This window comes from Pteropus medius, unplaced genomic scaffold (genome assembly GCF_902729225.1).
Source record: "Pteropus medius unplaced genomic scaffold, Ma_sr-lr_union100, whole genome shotgun sequence".
In the NCBI taxonomy this organism is placed as follows: domain Eukaryota; kingdom Metazoa; phylum Chordata; class Mammalia; order Chiroptera; family Pteropodidae; genus Pteropus; species Pteropus medius.
The window spans coordinates 5,576,555-5,596,793 of NW_024344253.1; the positions used below are offsets into that span (position 1 = coordinate 5,576,555).

General features: G+C 32.9%; 1 protein-coding gene across 1 annotated transcript in view; it reads right to left on the reverse strand.

The window, feature by feature from the left end:
* COL11A1 (collagen type XI alpha 1 chain) overlaps positions 1 to 20,239 on the reverse strand; it is a 169,884-nt gene that overhangs the window by 136,289 nt on the left and 13,356 nt on the right. The window contains exons 2-4 of the mRNA XM_039869598.1: positions 13,998 to 14,165; positions 9,199 to 9,412; positions 5,853 to 6,015 (exon numbers count right to left, since the gene is read on the reverse strand). Coding sequence (XP_039725532.1) covers positions 5,853 to 6,015; positions 9,199 to 9,412; positions 13,998 to 14,165 — 545 coding nt within the window. The remainder of the gene's footprint in view (positions 1 to 5,852; positions 6,016 to 9,198; positions 9,413 to 13,997; positions 14,166 to 20,239) is intronic.

The window sequence follows — 20,239 nt, forward strand, 5'->3', positions numbered from 1 at the left end:
TTGCAAAAGACACATCTGATTAAGGACTGTTATGCAAAATATATAAAGAATACTTAAAACTCGATGATAAGAAATCAAAGAACCTGAAAAATGGGCCAAAGATCTTAACAAACACCTCACCAAAAAAGATATACAGATGGCAAGTAAGCATTTGGAAAGGTGTTTAACATGTCATCAGTGAAATGCCAACTAAAACAACAATGAGACTACTACACACCTATTAGAAGGGCCAACATCCAAATGTGGGTAAACAGGAACTCTCACTCATTGCTAGTGGGAATGAAAATGGCACAACCCCTTTGAAAGACAGTATGCCAGTTTATGCTTTTTGCTATTTACCCAAAGGAGCTGAAAATATGTCACACACACACACAAAAAAATCATCTTCACAGAGATGTTTGTAGAAGCTTTATTCAGTTATCAAAATTTGGAAGCAACCAAGATGTCTTTTAGTAGATGAATGGATAAACTGTGTTACATCCAGACAATGAAATATTATTCACCACTAAAACAAAATGAGCTATTAAGCCATGAAGGACATGGAAGAAACAAAAATGCATATCATTAAATGAAAGTCAACCTGAAAAGACTCCAAACTTCATGATTCCAACTATATGACATCTTGGAAAAGTCAAAACTATGGAGACAGTAAAAAGATCAGTGGTCGCCAGAGTTTGGGGATGATGGAGGGATAAGTAGGTAGAACACAGAGGATTTTTAGGGCATGAAACTACTTCATAAGATATTACATTAGTGAATACATGTCATTATATATTTGCCAAAACCCATAGAATGTACACCACCAGAAGTGAACCCTAATGTAAACTATGGACTTTGGCTGATAATGATGTGTCCGAGTAGGTTCATCTATTGCAAAAAATGTACCACTCTGGTGGGGATGTTGATAGTGGGGGGCCCTGTGTGTGTGTGTGCACAAGGGTATATGGAAACTACATCTTCTGCTCAGTTTTGCTGTGAACCTAAAAAGAGCTCTAAAAAAAATATATATATTAATAAATAATTTTAAAAAGAAAATAAACAAATGCCATCTGAGATTTCTGTCATAGTAACCAAGGCAATCTAATGCAGGAAAGTCTTTCTAATAAAGTATGCCAAATGAACTGGATAGCCTTATGTAAAAATAATCCACATTGACCTTTCCCTCATACCACACACAAATACAAACTCAAAGTAGGCCATGACCTACTTGTAAAACCTAAAACTACATTTCTGATAGCTGGAGAAAATCCTTATTATCTTGGTGTAGGTAAAGGTTCTTTAGAACGCAAGAAGTATAAAACATAATAAAATTGATAAATAAAATTATCGAAATGAAAAGCATCACTTTGAAAGACACTAGTAAGAAAATAAAAAGGCAAGCCACGTGCTGGAAAAATTATTCGTATATAGCTATCAAAGCGTATGAAGGATATGTAAAAAATTCTTAAAATGCCATAATTAGAATACATCAACCAATTTTTTTTAATGGACAAAAGACTCATCACAAAAGAAGATGCATAAATGGCCAATAAGCACCTGGAAAAGCACTTAGTATCTTTATTCATGAGGAAAATGCAAGTTAAAACCACAATGAAATATTAGTGTATAACCACTAAAATGGGTATGATTTAAAAGACTGACCATATCAAGAGTTGGCAAGGAAGCAGAGCAACTGGAACTCTCATTCACCCTGGAGGGTAAAATGATTAATGACACTTTGGAAAAGAGTTGGACAGTTTTTTTTTTTTTTAAGTTAAACATGCACCTACCAAAAATCCCAGACATTCTACTTCTAGGTATTTAACTAAGACAAACAAAAATAAACACCCCCACAACGTCTATACATGGATGTTCACAGCAGCTTCACATGTGGTATCCAAAATCTGGAAACAATCCAAATGTCCACTAATAAGATGAATGCATGAACAAATTATGGTTTATTCATATACTGGAATACTGCTTAGTAAAAAAGCCAAGTGATTTTATTGGTAGTGAATACAGGCATATGGTTATTCAAATGTCGTTTTCCTACACATTTGAAGCATATTATCTAGGTAAAATAAACTAAGGTTATTGATTAGGATTGGTTGGATGTTTTGTGCCTGCATGAATGTATTCACTCAGACCATGGTCCATTCATTAATGTCATACCCAGGTGCTACCGCCAATCTCTACAAGGCACCTTACAAACAAGCAGCAGCCCAGGAACAAAGTATCTTATTTACAAGACGAAGAGACCACTTAGATCTTTCAATATGGATCACTGTTGCTCACTCATATCAAAAATGTATAAGAATGCAACCAGCAGTAATGTAATGGCTAGGTATAGAGCCTTTAATCAGATTTCAGAGGAAAGAAAGAGTAGTCAGGAGATCATTTCATAAATTATATAAATGTCTAACCAATGTACTGATACTTGAAGCTAATAATAAAAAAAAGTATAAGAATATTTGATATGTCATAGTCGTGAGATGATAAAGAACAGAAATTATAACAATGATTAAGAAAACTACATATCAATACATAATCAACGTATAATATATAACATATACGTATATTTCCAGTATTTTAACCACTTTGCATACAAAAACTCATTTTTAAAATAAATACTTCTGAGAAAATTTACATTACTATTCCCATTTGAAGAATGAGAAATTAAAACTTACGGAAAGTAATTACACAGAGAAACATAATTAAACTAGATGCTGAGGTTCAAAAATCAGATTTTTCTCATTCCAGAATCAATTCTTATATTCATTCTGCTATACTGAAATCATATAATCTGAATTACAGGTCCAGATATTTATTTTGGCATTTTCATATAAACTAATTTGTCGTACTTTTAAAAACATTTTCATGTTTTAAAAACATTTTATCTGTTTAATATTGAATTTGTAAAAGTCTTCAGAGTGCAATTCGAATAGGGCCATGTTTAGCATTTTTTGCCATAATAGTACCATTCCATAAATGTAGGGAAGTAGGTAGATGAAATTATATACACTAAACAAATCTGCATTTAAATCAGAATGACACTATTTCCAAAGAAGTGACATTTCCCTTTTTCAGATTAATGAATCATTTGTGTTTTTATATAATTTTCATCATTATTACAACTGTTTATCAAATGCTAAAATGATGCATACATAGTACCATTCATATCTTCTGTCATTTTTAGTATAATTTCTACACATTCAGTTGCAAACAATCGAAAGTCTAAATAGGTACCATAATGCAAACCAAAATGAAAGAAAAAATATTTGAGTAAATTTAAAAGGAAATCTATATTAACATCATATTCAGATAAGATGAACTAATTTTATAAAAATAGTCTCAAGTTTTTATTTTGATTTAAAATTCTGTATGTTTGAATAATATGTTTTCTTCATATTCTTTTTTCAAGTGACAAAAACTAAATTAATTTTGAAATTTTATATACCTATACAATAATACAATTTAGGAAATAAGACTTGAAATTTATTTGTAAGGATTGCTTGAATATTTGAATTAGAGAAATACAAAATTTCATCAAATTCAAAGATTCTTGTTCTAAAGTCTTCTCGATATTTTATTAAATAAAAATAGTTTCCCTATTTAATTGGTCAAAGATAGTACAAGATAAATCTGTTAGTGAAAGTTCTGCATTCATTTATTTGTTCAAAAGTAATTTAATTTCATATTAAATAAATGTCTTATTTAAAGATCCATGGGGCTTCATGAAACTAAAGATGCAAAGCAGCTTAATAAACTTATTTTTGTTACTCACTGTCATACTCACTAAAAGTTTCATTAATGAGTCTTTTAAAAATTATTTTTCTTAATGGTTTAAGTTTTCCCAAATAAACAGCTGGAGTTATTTCAAGATTTAGAATGTAGTATATGGTATTAGAAAGTTAAGAATTAATCAAAGAAAATAATCATAACCTTTGCTTCTAGTACTTCTGCCTTTGGTAATTTACTAGAAGCCTCTTGGCCAGAGGTATTTTAATTAGCAGTAGTTGAAAACACATGGTAATATTTTAGAAAATTATTTTTACATATTCTAGGAGTTGATACTGTAATCGATCTCTGAAACACAGAGGCATTTATTACATATTTTTAAATATGTAACATCAGGTTAAATTATTTATTTTTAAAAAAGAACTTACTGTGCTAGTCTGAAACTACAATTCAAAAACTCTATGCTGGACCCCAGCGAGAGTGTAGTATATGGGAAAGAATAGGGAGTACAGTCGGGCAGGGGTGGTGGGGAGAGAGTACAAGAGATTAAATATTAACCTAGAAGTAAGTTCAGGTAAATATACAACTCTTGATGCTATGAAACTATATGAAAAAGAAACCTAATCAACATGTACATATATCAAATATTATCTTTCAGAGCCAGTAAATTTTAAGAATTCATTAATTCTTTCATTCATATTAATTAATGTATTCATATTTTTTCTATTTCCTCTTTATATATTCTAGTCATTTATAATGAATAAATTCTACTCTTAACTTCTATTGTTTAATGAAAAATTCCACAGGCTCTGTCACTATGCATAACTGATTAATCTAATATATGAAATGAAACCATCCATTGATATAGTTCTTCCATATTACTCATTTATGTTCCTAGAAAATAAGGTTGTATATGCATCACAAAAATAAATTTAGCCTGTGAAACTTATGTTCTAAACACTTTAAATTTAAAATAAATCTTCATGAGATAGAAATTAATTTGTTTATAGTATTGATTCACCTAATAAATATTTAGAAGATCTGAGAGCATATTATTATATATGGTTTTAATCAGCTTATGATTTCACTAGATATAATATAATATGTTAAAACATTTTGTTTAGAGTCAAAGGCTTGGGTAAACACTAGTAGAGAAAATGAAAAAACACATAGAATCCTAAACAATCTGAAAATGTCACAAATGTAAATTATTATTAAAATTATGCCATATGTATGTAACTACAGGAATTCTACTGACACTGAATTTATATTGTTCTTTTTATGAAACTACATACTATCTGTGCGTATTTGTAGATATATATGTGTACTTACATATGTGGGATATATAAACATATCTTTGCACATCAACAGAATACAGCCAATCTTCAATGTCAAACTTGTCTATTAGTCTGTATTATTTTACACTACTTTGTTACACTTTGGAAAATAAATTACTCATAAAATGTAAAAAAAATCATAAGAGTAATAAATAACGTCTCAGGAGTGCATCCCTTTATTGGGTCAAAACCCAGGTCTGTTTGTAATGTTGATAATTGTCTAAAAATTAAAGCATGAGTCATAAGGGCCAATAATTGAAGGATTAAAAGAAAGAATATGATTACCATAATTGGGGAATTATAATTGGAAGAAAGTTTTTATCATGACCTTCACATTACTAAAAAAGTGATTTTAAAAACTTAAAGGTTCATCTTTGCAATATAATCTCTACTTTATGTTAGAAACGTTCACAAAGAACAAAGAAAGGCAGAATCTCTGACTTGAATAGTTCTCTAAATTAATCTCCCAGAGTAGGAAGTGAAGAAAATGTTCTTTTCTCTGAAGAAAGTAATACAAAGTACTAAGAGTAGTTATTTGCCCTTCACAGGAGAAAAGCTTGTCTGTGTTCAAATCAACCAATCTCAGAAAACATTTCCCAGGCGTTACAGTCACCACTGTCTACTCTTTCTCTTACTGAACAATAGAAAACATCACCACTACACCCACAGGGGAAGAAAGTGGGTCACTCTTTAGAGTTTTAAACTTTGCTTTTAGCATGTATTGATTGTTACTGTTATGAACTCACTTCATCTGATTTAACGATATTCAGCTTAAAATAAAGGTTGATTTATTTTTACCTCAAAAACTTCTTCATCCAAAATCCTCGTTCCAAAAACCGTGATTCCATTGGTGTCAACAATTGCTCTCTCACTTCTGTCAAGTGGTTTTGTGGTTTTCTTCTTACAATCAACAATCATTGTCACAGTTTTCTTCTCCACGCTGATTGCTACTCGATGCCACCTAAAAAAGCCATGTAATTCTTTTGTAAGTTTCAAAGACATTGTTGCCGAACCATTATTCACATTAAAATAGAATGTATTTTAAATTGTGAAGAGAGCTGAACCTGCACAAAATGTAGGCTCATTAATTAATCAGTGGACCGGTGATCACTGTTTATCCAGAGCAGGTCTAGGTACTCAAAAGGACGCAAGCCCTGTAAGATGCACAGCATGATTGGCTCTCTGTGCTGATAAGGAAGGGCCCATCTTTTGCTTCGCTTTGTGTTGTTGCAACAAAAGCTTAACCTCACTGTGTCCTGATGAGGGTATCTGATAGAGATTAGGGGCGGGATATGGGGTAAGCAATAGTTTCTAAGTACGTAAATGCTTTCTTCCAAAGTGGAATTTCACTTTTGAAAAAAATTGCTCGGGAGCTCCCTTGAGATTGACTGTAAAAGGGTCTGTCTACTACCTGAATGACTGCTCCATCTGGAGCACCTGAACGTTCTAATTGTAAAGCACAATGTGCTTCTCTGTCTTTATTCACATTTATTTCAAGTGCTTTCGTTTTTTTATTTTTCCACTTTAATTTCAAAACAGTTATAGATCACTACTGTGGGCAGGATCCAAGACTGAGACACAATACCTCTCCTTCTTTCCAGGGTTGGCAGGAAGTAGGAGCACCAAAAGAAAGCATAGTCAGTGCATGTGTGGAGTGAGAGTCTCAATGTGCTCTGAAGCTACTGCTCCAGCTGATTCAGGACAGTGATGACAGGCTTCCTGGGGAGATATGGTCAGCCTTTGGAAACATACACACCCTGACCAAACTAAAATGGTGGGTTTTATTAACAGCACCTGGTGCTAACAAAACCACTAGGTGAAGCTCACTTGGATTTTGCAAGCCACTCTGGTTTATATTTTACTTTTTTTCCAAAGGAAAAGTGCTAGATTAATATTCCAGATTTGTCTAGGAATTGATCCATAAAATAAAGTACCCAAAAAGTTGCAGGAGCCTTCCTAAAATGTCTGTTTCATGTGACTTGGCATGGCTACTGATGAGGACCAAGTATATTTCCATATACACTTAATCTTTGGTCTTTCCAAAGCACATTCAACTAGCATAGGCATCTGCTCGGTTTGAATTGAGAAAAGATTTATGTTAGGAACCACTTAATACTGTGAGAGTAAAATTTATACACATTTATTCCAAGAAGCCCATGTCTTAACTTAAACCATTCTCACTATTGTAGGTATGTGCTTTTCATGAACAGAAAATAAAAATGATTTCAATCGTTAAAAGCTGATGAAGGCTCTAAATTCGCTATTTTTGTTGAATTAATTTAAGCTCTGTTAATAATGATGTGTCAAAACTACGGTATCATATGTAATATTCACAACACCAAGTTAACACTTAGTTTTAGAGTCATTCTTAGTTACTCTCTTTCCCTCATACTATATATTCATATCATCAGAAAATCATGTGAGTTCTTATATTCAAAGTACATATAGAATCCAGTGCCTCTTAACTTCATCCAAGCTGCCATCTCTCTCACCTAGATCCCTAATTGGCTCTGCGTCCACTCTTACGCAACCAGAGTAACCATTTAAAACATAAGTCAGATCAAGTCTCTGTCATGCTAGAAACCATCGAATAGTCCCAGGAACAGCTTATGTCCTTACTCTGCCTCACAAGTGTCCCCTCGCCCTCTCTGACCTCGTGTGGAGCTCTTTGGTTCCTGACTCCTTGCACTCCAACCACACCGCTGCTTCCTTGTTCCCTGTTCGTGTTCTCCACTCCCGCGAGAATGCCCTCTCTCCGTATCCCAACATGGCTCACTCACTCTCTTCCAACATGTCTTTGCTTAATGCAACCATATCAAAGATTCGAATTGCCCTTCTAAAACAGTATGCCCTATGTTCCTTACCCTGATTTATTCTCATTCATAGACTTATTATCATATTAAGTATTAAGGATAATAATATACATTAGTTGTGAAAGCCTCGTGTTTTCTGGCACTGAGAAAAAGTTTTCTCCATGTCCCTGACAAGGATATACTAAGTGGGGATATTTTTTCCCTATCTGCACTGCTATTTCCTTCTTATGACTATAACCAAATATCATATCTCAGATAAATCTATTTTGAGAAGCCTAGATTCAGTAATAAAATGCCAAGTAAATTTAATAAGCATTTATTTATATTTAGCTGCTCCCTAAATGAAAGACAGTGTTCACAACACAGAATTCAGCATGATTTCCAGAAGGATGTAGTGTTATGGTAGAGTCTGAGTACCTGAGTTCAAACTCTGTCTTGGCCACTTCCTAAAGATATGACCTGTCTCTACCACTTTCCAAATATATGACTTCAGGCAAGTTATGTAAACTCTCTGTGCCTCAGTTGCCTTATCTATAACATGGGTTACTGACATTACTTTCTCCAAAAAGTTGTGAAAAATTAAGTGAGTTAATTATGTATAAAGTGTTTAGGAAAGTCTATAGCACATATCAAGTATTATAGAAGGTTCTTTATGCTATATTAATATGATTGGTAAATATTCATTGGTAATCAATATTGAGATGATTGGTAAAAGATAAGTCAAATGAGATCATTCCTCTGCTTAAAAAGTCTATAGTGACTTCTCATTTCACTCAGAATAGAACACAAAGTGCAAAGTGCTTATAACTGCCTACAATGCGTTATACCATCTGGCCTTCCACTGCTTCTCCATCCTCATAATGCCTCTCTGCTCCTGCCACGCTGGCACCCTTGACATTGCTTAGATCAAACCAGCCACACCTGGAATCAAAGGCTTTGCATTTGCTTCTCCTCCTCCTGGAAAGGCATGCTGTTAAGTATCAGCATCACGTGCACTCCACTGCCTTCACCTGTCACCTTCTTAGTGAGGTTTTCCCTCAGCTCACTCCTGAAAACTGCACCCCTCACCACCATTCTCGTTCTCTTCACTGTTCTGTGTCTCTCACGTATCACCCAACGCCTGATATATTGTTGATTAGTAATTTTTTTATTGTTCATTGTTTGTCTGCCCAGACTGTAAACTATGTAAGGTTAGGAATTTTACTGTTTTGGTCATTTCTATATCCCCAGTCCCTAGAAAAACTGCATCACACTTTGAAATATTTGTTGAATGATTAAATAAAAGAATTGCTTTCGGCATGGCCAAAACACTGGATTATCGTGTTACTTACTTTCCATCAGCGATGTTAACAGTTCTGAAGAGAGGATAGTCTTCTGGGGCAGGTTTTCCAGTGTGGTCTTCGAATAGGAAAACCGGTGACCTACCAACCTCAACACCGACTTGCTGAATACCATGCTCATTGTATATAGATAAAAGGAAAGACTGAATCCCTTTTTTGGGTTTTACTGTAAATAATATTGAAAAATCTTCTGGAAAAGTTCCTCCTGAGAAGAGAAGGCCAAAGAGTCAGAAATTCCAAGTTTCCAAATTACTCCTGGATCACTCTATTATTTTTGAATTTTTTATGTGGCCTTGATATGTCATCATATCAAATTCAAATAGTAATAACAATTCGGATTTTTAAAAAATGAGGAGAAAACTCTATTAAGCTTTTTCTACAATAATTGTTCAAACTATATTCAAAGTTCGATGCAACTCTCTTAAAGCTCAATGATTACGTGAAATTTAAAGTTAGAAAACAGGATCATGGAACCAGTACAATATCAAACACACAGTTAGCATTTTAAAAATATTTAAGTACCATTTTTGGTGAAAGATTTGTATTTTCTGCTTTTGTTTAATCTGTGGCCCATACATTCTCTCTTTAAAGAGGCACTGTAAGGACAGAATATACGAAGATATTCTTTTAGTCACCCCTTCTAAAGCTAGAGTTTATGATCAGTTTTCCTATCACACGATGCAGTTTTACTAATAAAAAAAAGTTTATGATGTTATAAATCAGAGCTATTAGATACTTGGCTAATTTGATTGTAAATTCAAGGGGGCAGACTGTATTTCCCTTGCCCCACTAACTATCATGGGGGCAGATCTATATCCAGCATGGGGGCAGATCTACATAAGTGCTTAGTAAGTATTTATTAAATAAATATATTAGTTAAATGAACAGCATAAATATACCTCAGATAGTTAGACAAAAATTACCCGTATATTTTTATATTAACAATGTATATTCAATTGTGGGTTTTATTTTTCAAAAATAATTTTCCTTATATATCCAATTTGATTCTCTTACTACCCTGGGACATAAGTAAAATAAGCCTTATATGTGAAGGATGAGATTATTTTCATTCAAATGTTCAAATGTTCATCTGGGGTATATGTGCATGTGTGTAATCAGTGATATCTTGGCCAACACCAAGAGCTTCCATATTTGACCCATTCGTTCCAAATTCTATTACACACAGTACTGTAAAATAATAAAATTATTATAACTATGACTACCATGGATTCAAATTCAAAGAATTTTAGGAGACTATCAATTTCACTTCTAAAAATATTGAGGTGAGACGTATGCTTGTATGTAAAGATATTATGTTAAGTCAATTCATCAGAACACTATTTGTAATCAGAAAATGTTAAAATCTCCTGCAATGATTGGGACTGTTTAAATAAAATACAAAACATCTGTGTAGTAAAATCCTATGCACCCGCTAAAAATAACGCAGTGGAAAGATATTTTATGAAATGGAAATTATTAAAATGTTGTGGAAATTAAGTAAAGTATGTCACAAAGAAAGCAATCAATGAATGTTTACTATTCAGTTCTAATCTATCTATCCATATCTGTATAGATAAATATATAAATCAACAGATATCTCTAAACTAAAAAGTATTTATTTAATTTGTATTTTAATTTTTAATTAAAAATATTTTTGACACGTATTTTAATTTTTTAAAGTAATTTATCAATACGACTTTGCTATATAACAAGTAGGTCATCAAAACTTTGCTATCACAGCAAAAAAAAGTAAATATGTGTATATACTTTTATACATTTTAAGTCACAGAGACATCCAAGTTTATATTTATGCAAATCAGCAGAAAAAAATCGTGTAAAATGGGAAAGATTTTCAGAAAATGATTTATTCATATAGGACTAAATAAATTACAACAAATTTTAATTAATCATTCAATTCCTACAGCACAACTTTTGCATATTGTCAGCTTCTAACTACACTAACATTTTAATTATAATATTTAAGCTATGACATTTAAAAAAGATTTAGTGTTCTAAAAAAGCGGAACTTAAATGATATATGTTTTGAAATGGATAAATACAAACTAACAATTAAGTACCCTCTCTGTTAATGACTGCTGCTAAAGAAAGAAATGCTATTACTACCTTCAGGATGTGTGTATAGATAAATCATGTATATGTAATAATAATCAGAATCCACTCCGAGTAAATCAGATTCAATAGCAGTTTTTAAAATGGGCTTTTAACATTAATAGAGATTGCATACATGAACAAATTACATATGAAAAAGGCACAGTAACTTTAGTATTTGATTTTAATTTTTAAAATTGTGGTCAATATATTTTAATGCAGCATATGCCTCCCTTTAACTAAAATATCCTTTTGATGCAGCTTAGTGGTCAGTAGGATTTTGAAAATGAGTGGGGAAGGCCATTTTGCATAGTGGGAAAAGCCCATTTCATTCTAAAAGAGACAAGAGCTCTCAGCTTCACATCATTTACTGGTTCCGTGATTATATTTAAATACTTCACATTTCTAATTCCTAATCCATAATTTGGGCTTAAATACTCCCATTTCCAGATAGTTATGAAGATAAAGATCAATATACACAAACTTTCTTGCAAAGTAATTGTCCCACAGCCGATGTTCTAAAGAGGGCAGACAGAATTTGCAAATCTAGCTCCTATTCAGTTCACATGCGCAGAGTTCTCAGACATTTAAATTAAAGGTCTCAAATTGAGATTTTGAAGGACACATATCTTAACTCTACAGACTATTACAATGACTATCTGATAACCCCCAACTTTGCCCCAGTGCTGAAATTTCCTATACCACTGCTTACTTTATTAATTAGAAAAGAAGTTGCTGTTATGTCTTCTCATGATGAAAGAAAGAGTATTCCAAATCAATTTTCAAAGATCTCTTTTATTTATTTTATAAAGAATAATATTCACATATTCACTGTTTGTATTTTCGACCATAAATATGTCATTGGTAATTTTTATTAATTGCCATTTGTGTTATTTGGCCGGAAGCTCTACTTTGTATGAAAGCGAGCTTATAATCAATCATTCACTTGGGGAAAAAAATGAGGTCTCTATTATAGGTGTATTTTTCTATCTGAAATACTCATTATTAGAATCATATAGTTAAAACTCAATTTTGTGACAAAAGAAAGAAAAACTTTGATGTAAAGGAGTTCCATCAGCTGGCATGGAAGAAGACCCTAGAGGCATGCTTTATATTCTTTTTCCATGAGTAAAACAATGAAAATAATCAAATTAATCAAATTAACTACCACATTTAAAGGCAAAGAAATTGACCCTGAGATAATGAGTCAAAGTATAAAAAATTACAAACTAATTTCTTGAGTATTTCTAAAGCTTTTTTATTAATCCATTTTTCTTTGTTCTTCTCTCTTGAAAATTCAGTCCTTTCTTATTTTTGCATTAGAGTGCAGATAAATAGAACAACAACTTAATTTTTACTACTTAAAACTTTTAAATTTGATTTCTAAAATATTTTATGGATTTAATAACTACTTTAATTTTTTATTTTCGAAGTCAGAAAAATTGTGCGTTGACATTTTTATATTTGCAGTTTATTACTTTTGTCCACTACAAATTATTACAATGTGGGAACTATTTTGGAAGAATCAATAATTTATCAAAGTAAATGTGTTTTCAAAAATACTATCTTGTTTTGTAATTTTCAGTCCCTTGATTTATAATTATCCTATTGTTAGAGAACAGTTTTCTGTGAAAATAGAGAACTCAGTTTCCTTCGAGGGGAGACAACAGAGGATGATATGAGGAATTTAAATGATAAATTGGTTCTGAGAAGGTCCCAAAGGACCAGAAAGGAACACACCTGATAATATATGCAATATTGGCTTTGGCAACAGACAAGACCTGGATTTAATAATGACCCCACGTAATTTGGACAAGTCAGAGAGCCTCAGTGAAACTCAGTTTCCACTTGTTAAATAAGGATGAAGATTCTCAATTTAGTAAAGTTAAAAGGAAAAATAATTGACATGTATCCAATAGTAGACAAGTACTTGTAACAAGTTAACTGCTTAGAAAATTGGTGTTCAGAAACTTTAATTTTACTGCTCAACTCTCTTCTCCTATATTATCATGATTTCTAGATAACTACTGTTATGATGTCAATGAGTACTACACGGAAAGGTAGAAAATATTCACCAAGTATTTTTTTTCAATACTATTGTGTAAACTTTCCAGGTATAGGTTGACAAAATCTCTAGTCCCGGATCTCCCAATAACAGTGATTTGTGACTAACTTTTATTATTTTTGAGATATGAACAAGATTCAAATTAATACAGAATAATGTTTTATAAAATCTACTGAAGAAATATTTCTTTCAACAGAAACTTATGTTAATTTTAGAAGGACATTCATTAAATATGTCCAAATCCACGTGTCCATTAAATCTACCTGGGTAGTCATTAGGGTGAAGTTGTCACATTCTCCCCAATGAATAAATGCAACATGACTACATGCAAAAATGAGTTACACATAATGTTGTCTTCAAGTTTTGTCATCTTGAAACAAAATAATTAATTATTATTTTTTGTTTTCATATCTTCTATGATTGTGTTGAATTAAAATTGGCAATTATTAAGTCATCAGCTATTTTCATTAAATTACCTTGGTGACCACAATCTATTTGTTTTCTGATATATAAAAAAATGATATTATCCCTGATAATTGTGCATTATGTAGCATGATAAAAAGAAATAGTAATGATTAACAAAATAATAGCAATCATAGTAATAAAGTGAACATACCTGAAAATAGCTGTTTTGTTGGGGCACTGAGTTGTGCTTGCTTTGAAACTCTGTAAGCAGTATCTGAACCTTTTGAATTCTTTCTGTTTGTGCAAAAGCCTGTTGTTTTTGATATTCCCTCTGGAGAATTGTGAAAATCTAGAGCTTTTAGAACATCAACTGGAGCAGCTGAAAAATAAGTTAAAAATAAGAAAAACAATTGAATAAATAATCTAACATAAAAATAAGTATGTTTAACAGAGAAAATGGTTTGTTGTTCTACTTCTCAAATCTATTTATTACTTGCCATGCTCCCCTAACACTTGAGTGGGGTCTGATGAGTGGGACAGCAGGTAAAATATAAACCATAACTTTCTCAAATACAAAATTTCCCAGTCAGGAATCATGTTGTAGAAAAGCAAAACAGATTTGCTTCTACATATGTGTGTATGACTATGGTGTGTATAAATTTAGAAATTAATGTAACCTGTATATGAATTTGTAAACTTTCTGATGTATCTCAATTCCAATTTATAAAATCTTTAATCATCCTAAGTAATGGCATTATTTGGAATCAAAATGAAAACCAGCATCTGTACATATTCCATTAATTTCTATTTACTATTCAACTATTTGTAACCTAAACAAAGGTGATTTTGAAGATTCAAGCTCAATGAATGTTATACATAAATATTGAAATGTGCAGTTACTAAAATATATTGTATGCACAAAAGAAGTTTAAAAGTGTTAAAAAGAATAGATAACAAAATGCAATGCTTTTGTTTCGAGTGCTTTCCTATCTTAGTTATTTCCTATCTTAGTATACATAAGTATATTGGTGTGTGAATGTGTGTGTATCTGTGTATGTGTGAATGCAGGTACGTATCTATGTATAACTTTAAAAATTTTTACTCTTTAAATTTGCCAGAGCAATTTGATAGACATTGCTTCATGCTTCATGATTTAGACTGAAATTCCTTAGAAATGAGTAATTATGTCCTTCCCCCGACTTCTATGTAGACTTAGGGTGTCTAACACAGGACTGTTTGTTGGCCGAAGCACACATTTCCCAAACCCAATCCATTCTAGCTACCTGCTGTAACCATGAAGTGGTCGATATAAAACACGTTTGGAACCTTAGACTTCCCTTTTGTAAGTGTAATCTTTTTATGTTTTAAACAGCTTTATTGGAATATAATTCACATACCATGCAATTCACCCATTGAAAAGGTACAAGTCATTGGTTTTGGTATATTATACTACATTTTTTTAATTGTGGTAAAATATATACATCATAAAATTTGCCCTTTTAACCATTTTAAAGTGTACAACTCAGTAGCTCAATTATATTCACAGTGTTGTGCGACCATCACCACCACCTAGTTCCAAAACTTTCTCTTCACCCCAAACAGAAACTCTGTATCCATTGTGCAATAATTCCCCATTTCTCAACTCTGCCCAGGCCCTGGCAACCAATACGCTACTTTCTGTCTTGATGAACTTGCCTAGTCTAGAATTGTTTTTATAAGTGAAGTCATACAATATTTCTCAAAGCACTAAACATGGAAGTACCAAATGATTAAGCAATTCCACTCCTAGGTATATACCCGAAAGAATTGAAAGCAGGGACTTAAACAGATACCTATATGCCAATGTTTATTGCAACATTATTTACAATAGCTAAAAGGTGGAAACAAAGTTTCTATCAATACACGAACAGAATGCAGTACATACATACAATGGAATATGATTCAGCCTTAAAAAGGAATGAAGTTCTGATATGTTATCAATGAATTTTCAAAACATGACATTACATGAAATAAACCAGACATAAAAGGACAAATAATTTTTTTAGCCCCTCAAATTCCCTGGTCCACAGTTAAATTTCTATTTAATTCACTAAGTAAGTCAAAAGGTGAATCACGACTTGTAAACATTGTTACGAAAGCAGAGTTTAGTATCCACACTACTCAACATACTTGCATTCATTCTATTGGCTTGCTTTCTTTATTCAAAAATAAAAATATTCAGAGTAGGCCATGTGTTGGCCAATGCATCACCAAGCAATTCTGAGACATAGTCCCTACCTCAAGGATTTAGATTCTAATTAAAAAGTCACTAGTTATACCCCAATAAGTATGTAGGAGGCAGTATCTGTATTTATATAGATGCATACAATTCTGTTTTTTTCAGAGAAAAAGAGATCACTTCTGGCTGAAAGTGAAAATGGATATCATTGATTTGAAAAGTTTCAGTTTTTAGTTAAAAAAATAAAATTGCCATCAAATTTCAAAATATGTTGGGTTTTATAAATATACTGTTTCTGGGAGGAGCTAATGAGAACGAAAATTAGACTAATTTTAGATTCAGGAAATACCATCACCGCAACTTATCACACTCCACACAGTAGAGAGACATGCACGTGCTGTTCTTTGAAAATTACAATTTCAACTAATATTTTTTACAATAACTATCAGTTCGTATATTTTAAAGATATAAATGAATGATTGAATGAGTGCTAGTGAGCAATATACATGTGGCCATTTTCTTAGTTAATTAAATTTTAAGGGTACTGACTTTAGCATATACAAAAATACGTAAATGAAGCTTTATGTAATTTGCCTTTTACAACATAACGAATGTACTTTCTTTTAATAACAAAGATTTTGTCCACTTATTTCTTCAAGCTTCTAAATGAAAATTAACATACCATCTAGTAGAATACACATAGTTCCAAATTATTAAAAAGAAAAATAAACTTTTCTTTTTGGAAATCAGACATTTCAAAGTGATCATTAACTCTCAAATATGATACTTTTTAGCACAGCTTTAGAACATTTAAGAGAATAATAACACTCAAGAATATTTTTAACAGTAGTCCTGCTTGTAATCGCCAATTTTTTTTTAAGCTAATAGGACACTTGACCATTCTAACTTTCTTTTCTCTTATCATAAAACTAAGACAATAATAACTATAATATCTGCCATGTCCAGAAAGTCTAGTGGGTTCCAGGCACAGGGCTAAGTCCTTCACAGGCTTTAACTCTCACAAACCCTGCAAAGCCTATGTTCTTATCTCCACTGTGCCGATGAAGGAATAGAGAACCAGAAAGCCAACTAAGGATACTCTTTCCACGCTACCACACTCATTGCCAAATCCCAGAAATATCCCCGGCAAAAATAACTTAAAACATAAATATAATATACTAAAATTATCTTGAGCCAGTTAATTGATTCCAAACATTTACATTTGCTTTAAATTAAACTCAGTCCTGAAGGAGACTATTTCTAACAGCCATAGCATCTTATCTGTTTATTTTATCTTATCTTCTTCCTTTGAAGCCATGAGGATAAGAACATCTGAATAGAGTAAAGACTCCAAGATAGACATGAACACAGCTACAAAGGCTGTACTTATTCTGAGAAGAAAAGGACGCAGCCCCCAGGTCATGGTCTCAACTGCACAGGTAAATGTACTACATAAAATGGACCACAACTCTTCTTCTCTCCAAACTATCTTTTAACAGGATGACCTTTTCCAAGAGCACAGGTTTTGTTGTATTTGTTTCTTTCTACTTTGAAAGTAATGTGATGAAAACACACTCCTTCTATAGAATTCAAAATACGGCTCTATTTTTAAAGCCTCATAAAGTTCTTTGCAGATACAGGATATGGAATAATGATTCACTCTTCAAAAAACAATTAAAAATAGGAACATCTAATAAAGATTTCAACTAGCTTTTTTTCTAAAAAGGCATATCAAGTTATAAAAAATGTAAAACTAGGTTAACCAAGTCTTAAAGTTTTTCATTTCAAATAAGCCAATATTAATGGTTCAGATCATGACTGGCATTTCAGATGTATACAACCAGCACAATATTTTGTTGAACAATCTTTTTCCTGGCTTTCATCATTTATTTAATGGAATGCTAAAATATCAGAGCTCGGTGCATTACTATGATAGCCATTTAACTGTTTTCCATGACTGTTCTTGTTAATCTGCATACCACAGATGAGTGAGCTTCCAAAACTCCAGGATTCATGTTAACTTGCTACTTAAATTCCTTCAGGGAAGCCCACAATCTTCCCGATGGTATGCACGTAACTTGCATACAATTTCTTGATGATCTGGACTTACCCACTTACTCCAATTTCACCCTACTGTATCTCCATCCTTTTATCTCCTTACCCCCAACTCCTTCCGCACTCGGTGCTCTAGCCATTCTGGACTCAGACTTCCTAGAACCCACCATGTTCTTTCTCCTGCCTCTGGGCCATTATACATCCTATTCTTCCTGTCTGGAACACTCAGCTCTCCACCTCACATGAGGATAAGCAGGAGACAACTGATGTGTAATCGCCTCCAGAAAGCATTACTTATCTCCCACTGTTGGTTACATATGCTCACTTCCGTCGTAGCACTTTTAACCCTTGGTTTTAATTACTTGTCTGTACTTGGCTTTTTTTCCCCAAACTAGAAGAGATCAGGTATTTACACATACACACATACCCCACCACACACACATGGACTATATAAAATATTGACTGAATGCAAAACACAATAATGTGAAAATATATAGAAGGAACTTCCTCGAAGTCCATAAGGCTCTCTTGTCTTGAAACAAAAATATCTGAGGTCCTAAAATGGCTTTCCTATTGTCTTCTGTTGATCTCTTGAACACCTCCACTCATTCATTCATTAGTCTGTCCTAGGTCTTTAATCCTTTCTCCCTTGTTGCCTCCAGTGTCTACATGGATTACTGATCTAATGTCTCGCAATGCTTTGACTGTTTAATCTCTAATTAATTCCTCTTCTCAACTTCTTCACACACAGTCCCAGGGCCAGTAAGTAGTAAAGGGGGCAATACAGAGTACTGAAGAGCCACAGTGTTTCTGAGTCCCACCTCTAGGACTTAGTATTTGGGTGATTTGAACACATTACTCAACTGCTTTGTGCCTCAGTTTCCACATCTATAAAATGAAAATAATAAAATTATTTACCTAAAAGAATTTTTGTGAGAACTGAGTTGGTATTTGTAGAAATGCCTTAGAACAGTGGCTGGGAAAACTACACCTATGGGCTAAGATCTCCTTCCTGCCTATTTTTTAATAGTACATGAGATAAGAATGGTTTTACATTTTTATATGGTTGAAAAAATTAAAAGGAGCATAATATTTTGTGACACATGAAAATTATATGAAATTTAAATGTCACTAAGCAAGAATAAGGTTTTTATTGGAATATAGCTACACCCAATTACTTATATATTGTCCATAGCTGCTTTCACACTACGACACAGTTCTGTAGCTGTGACAGAGACCATATGATCCACAAAAGTTGAAATATCTACTATGTGGTCTTTTTAAGCTGAGTCCTGAAAGATAGCTAGAAGTTCATCAACGAAGAGGAAGGCAATAGAAATATGGTAGCGCAGATAGGTATAAGACAGCACAGAGTTCAAGGAAATAAAAGTAGTCATGGTTGCCTGACAAGATATCAACATTAAATATATTTGAGATGTCTATAAATTCTCCATGGGCGTACTCTTGAGAATAATCACATCACCTCTATAAATATTCATAGCCATAAACTCCAAACGAGATGTCTACCTAACTCCTATTCATTTCCCCAACCCCAAATTTTATGCTCTAGCTGAAATAAATTTCTTTCACTTTGTAAAAATGTGCTGTATTCCCCTTATTGGGGAGGGTTTTTTTTCAATCCTTCCACAACTGGCTAAAGACAATTGACTGAGTTTTCAACTCTGTCATTAGAATCTCCTGGAGAACTTTTAAAACACATGGATGCCTGGGTCCTACTCCAAAACTAATAACTAGAACGATTAGAGTGAGGCCCAGGCATTCATCATACGTTTTTTAAAGTTTCCCAGATGAGTCTAATGGATAGCCAAGGTTGAAACCTGTTGGACTTGACTTAATTAACCTTCTGATCTCAACCTAAGCTTGACTTCCTTCAGGAAATTATTGCTTATCCCTCCTAGGCTGAGTTATGTGACCCTCTCAAATGATCCCAAGTGCCCCTATATTCCCTGTGGATAATGCCGCATTCTATTTTGTTTGCACGCTTAGTTATCTCATTTTCACAATAGGCTGTATGTTCTCAGGCACGGTGTACATCTAAATTATGGTTGTGATTTCCCCGTTACATACTTACACCACCTAATACTCACTCCCGTCCCTTTCCCTCCCTGCCTCCCTTTCTCTCTCTTCCTCCCTTCCTCTCTCTCTCTCTCTCTCTCTCT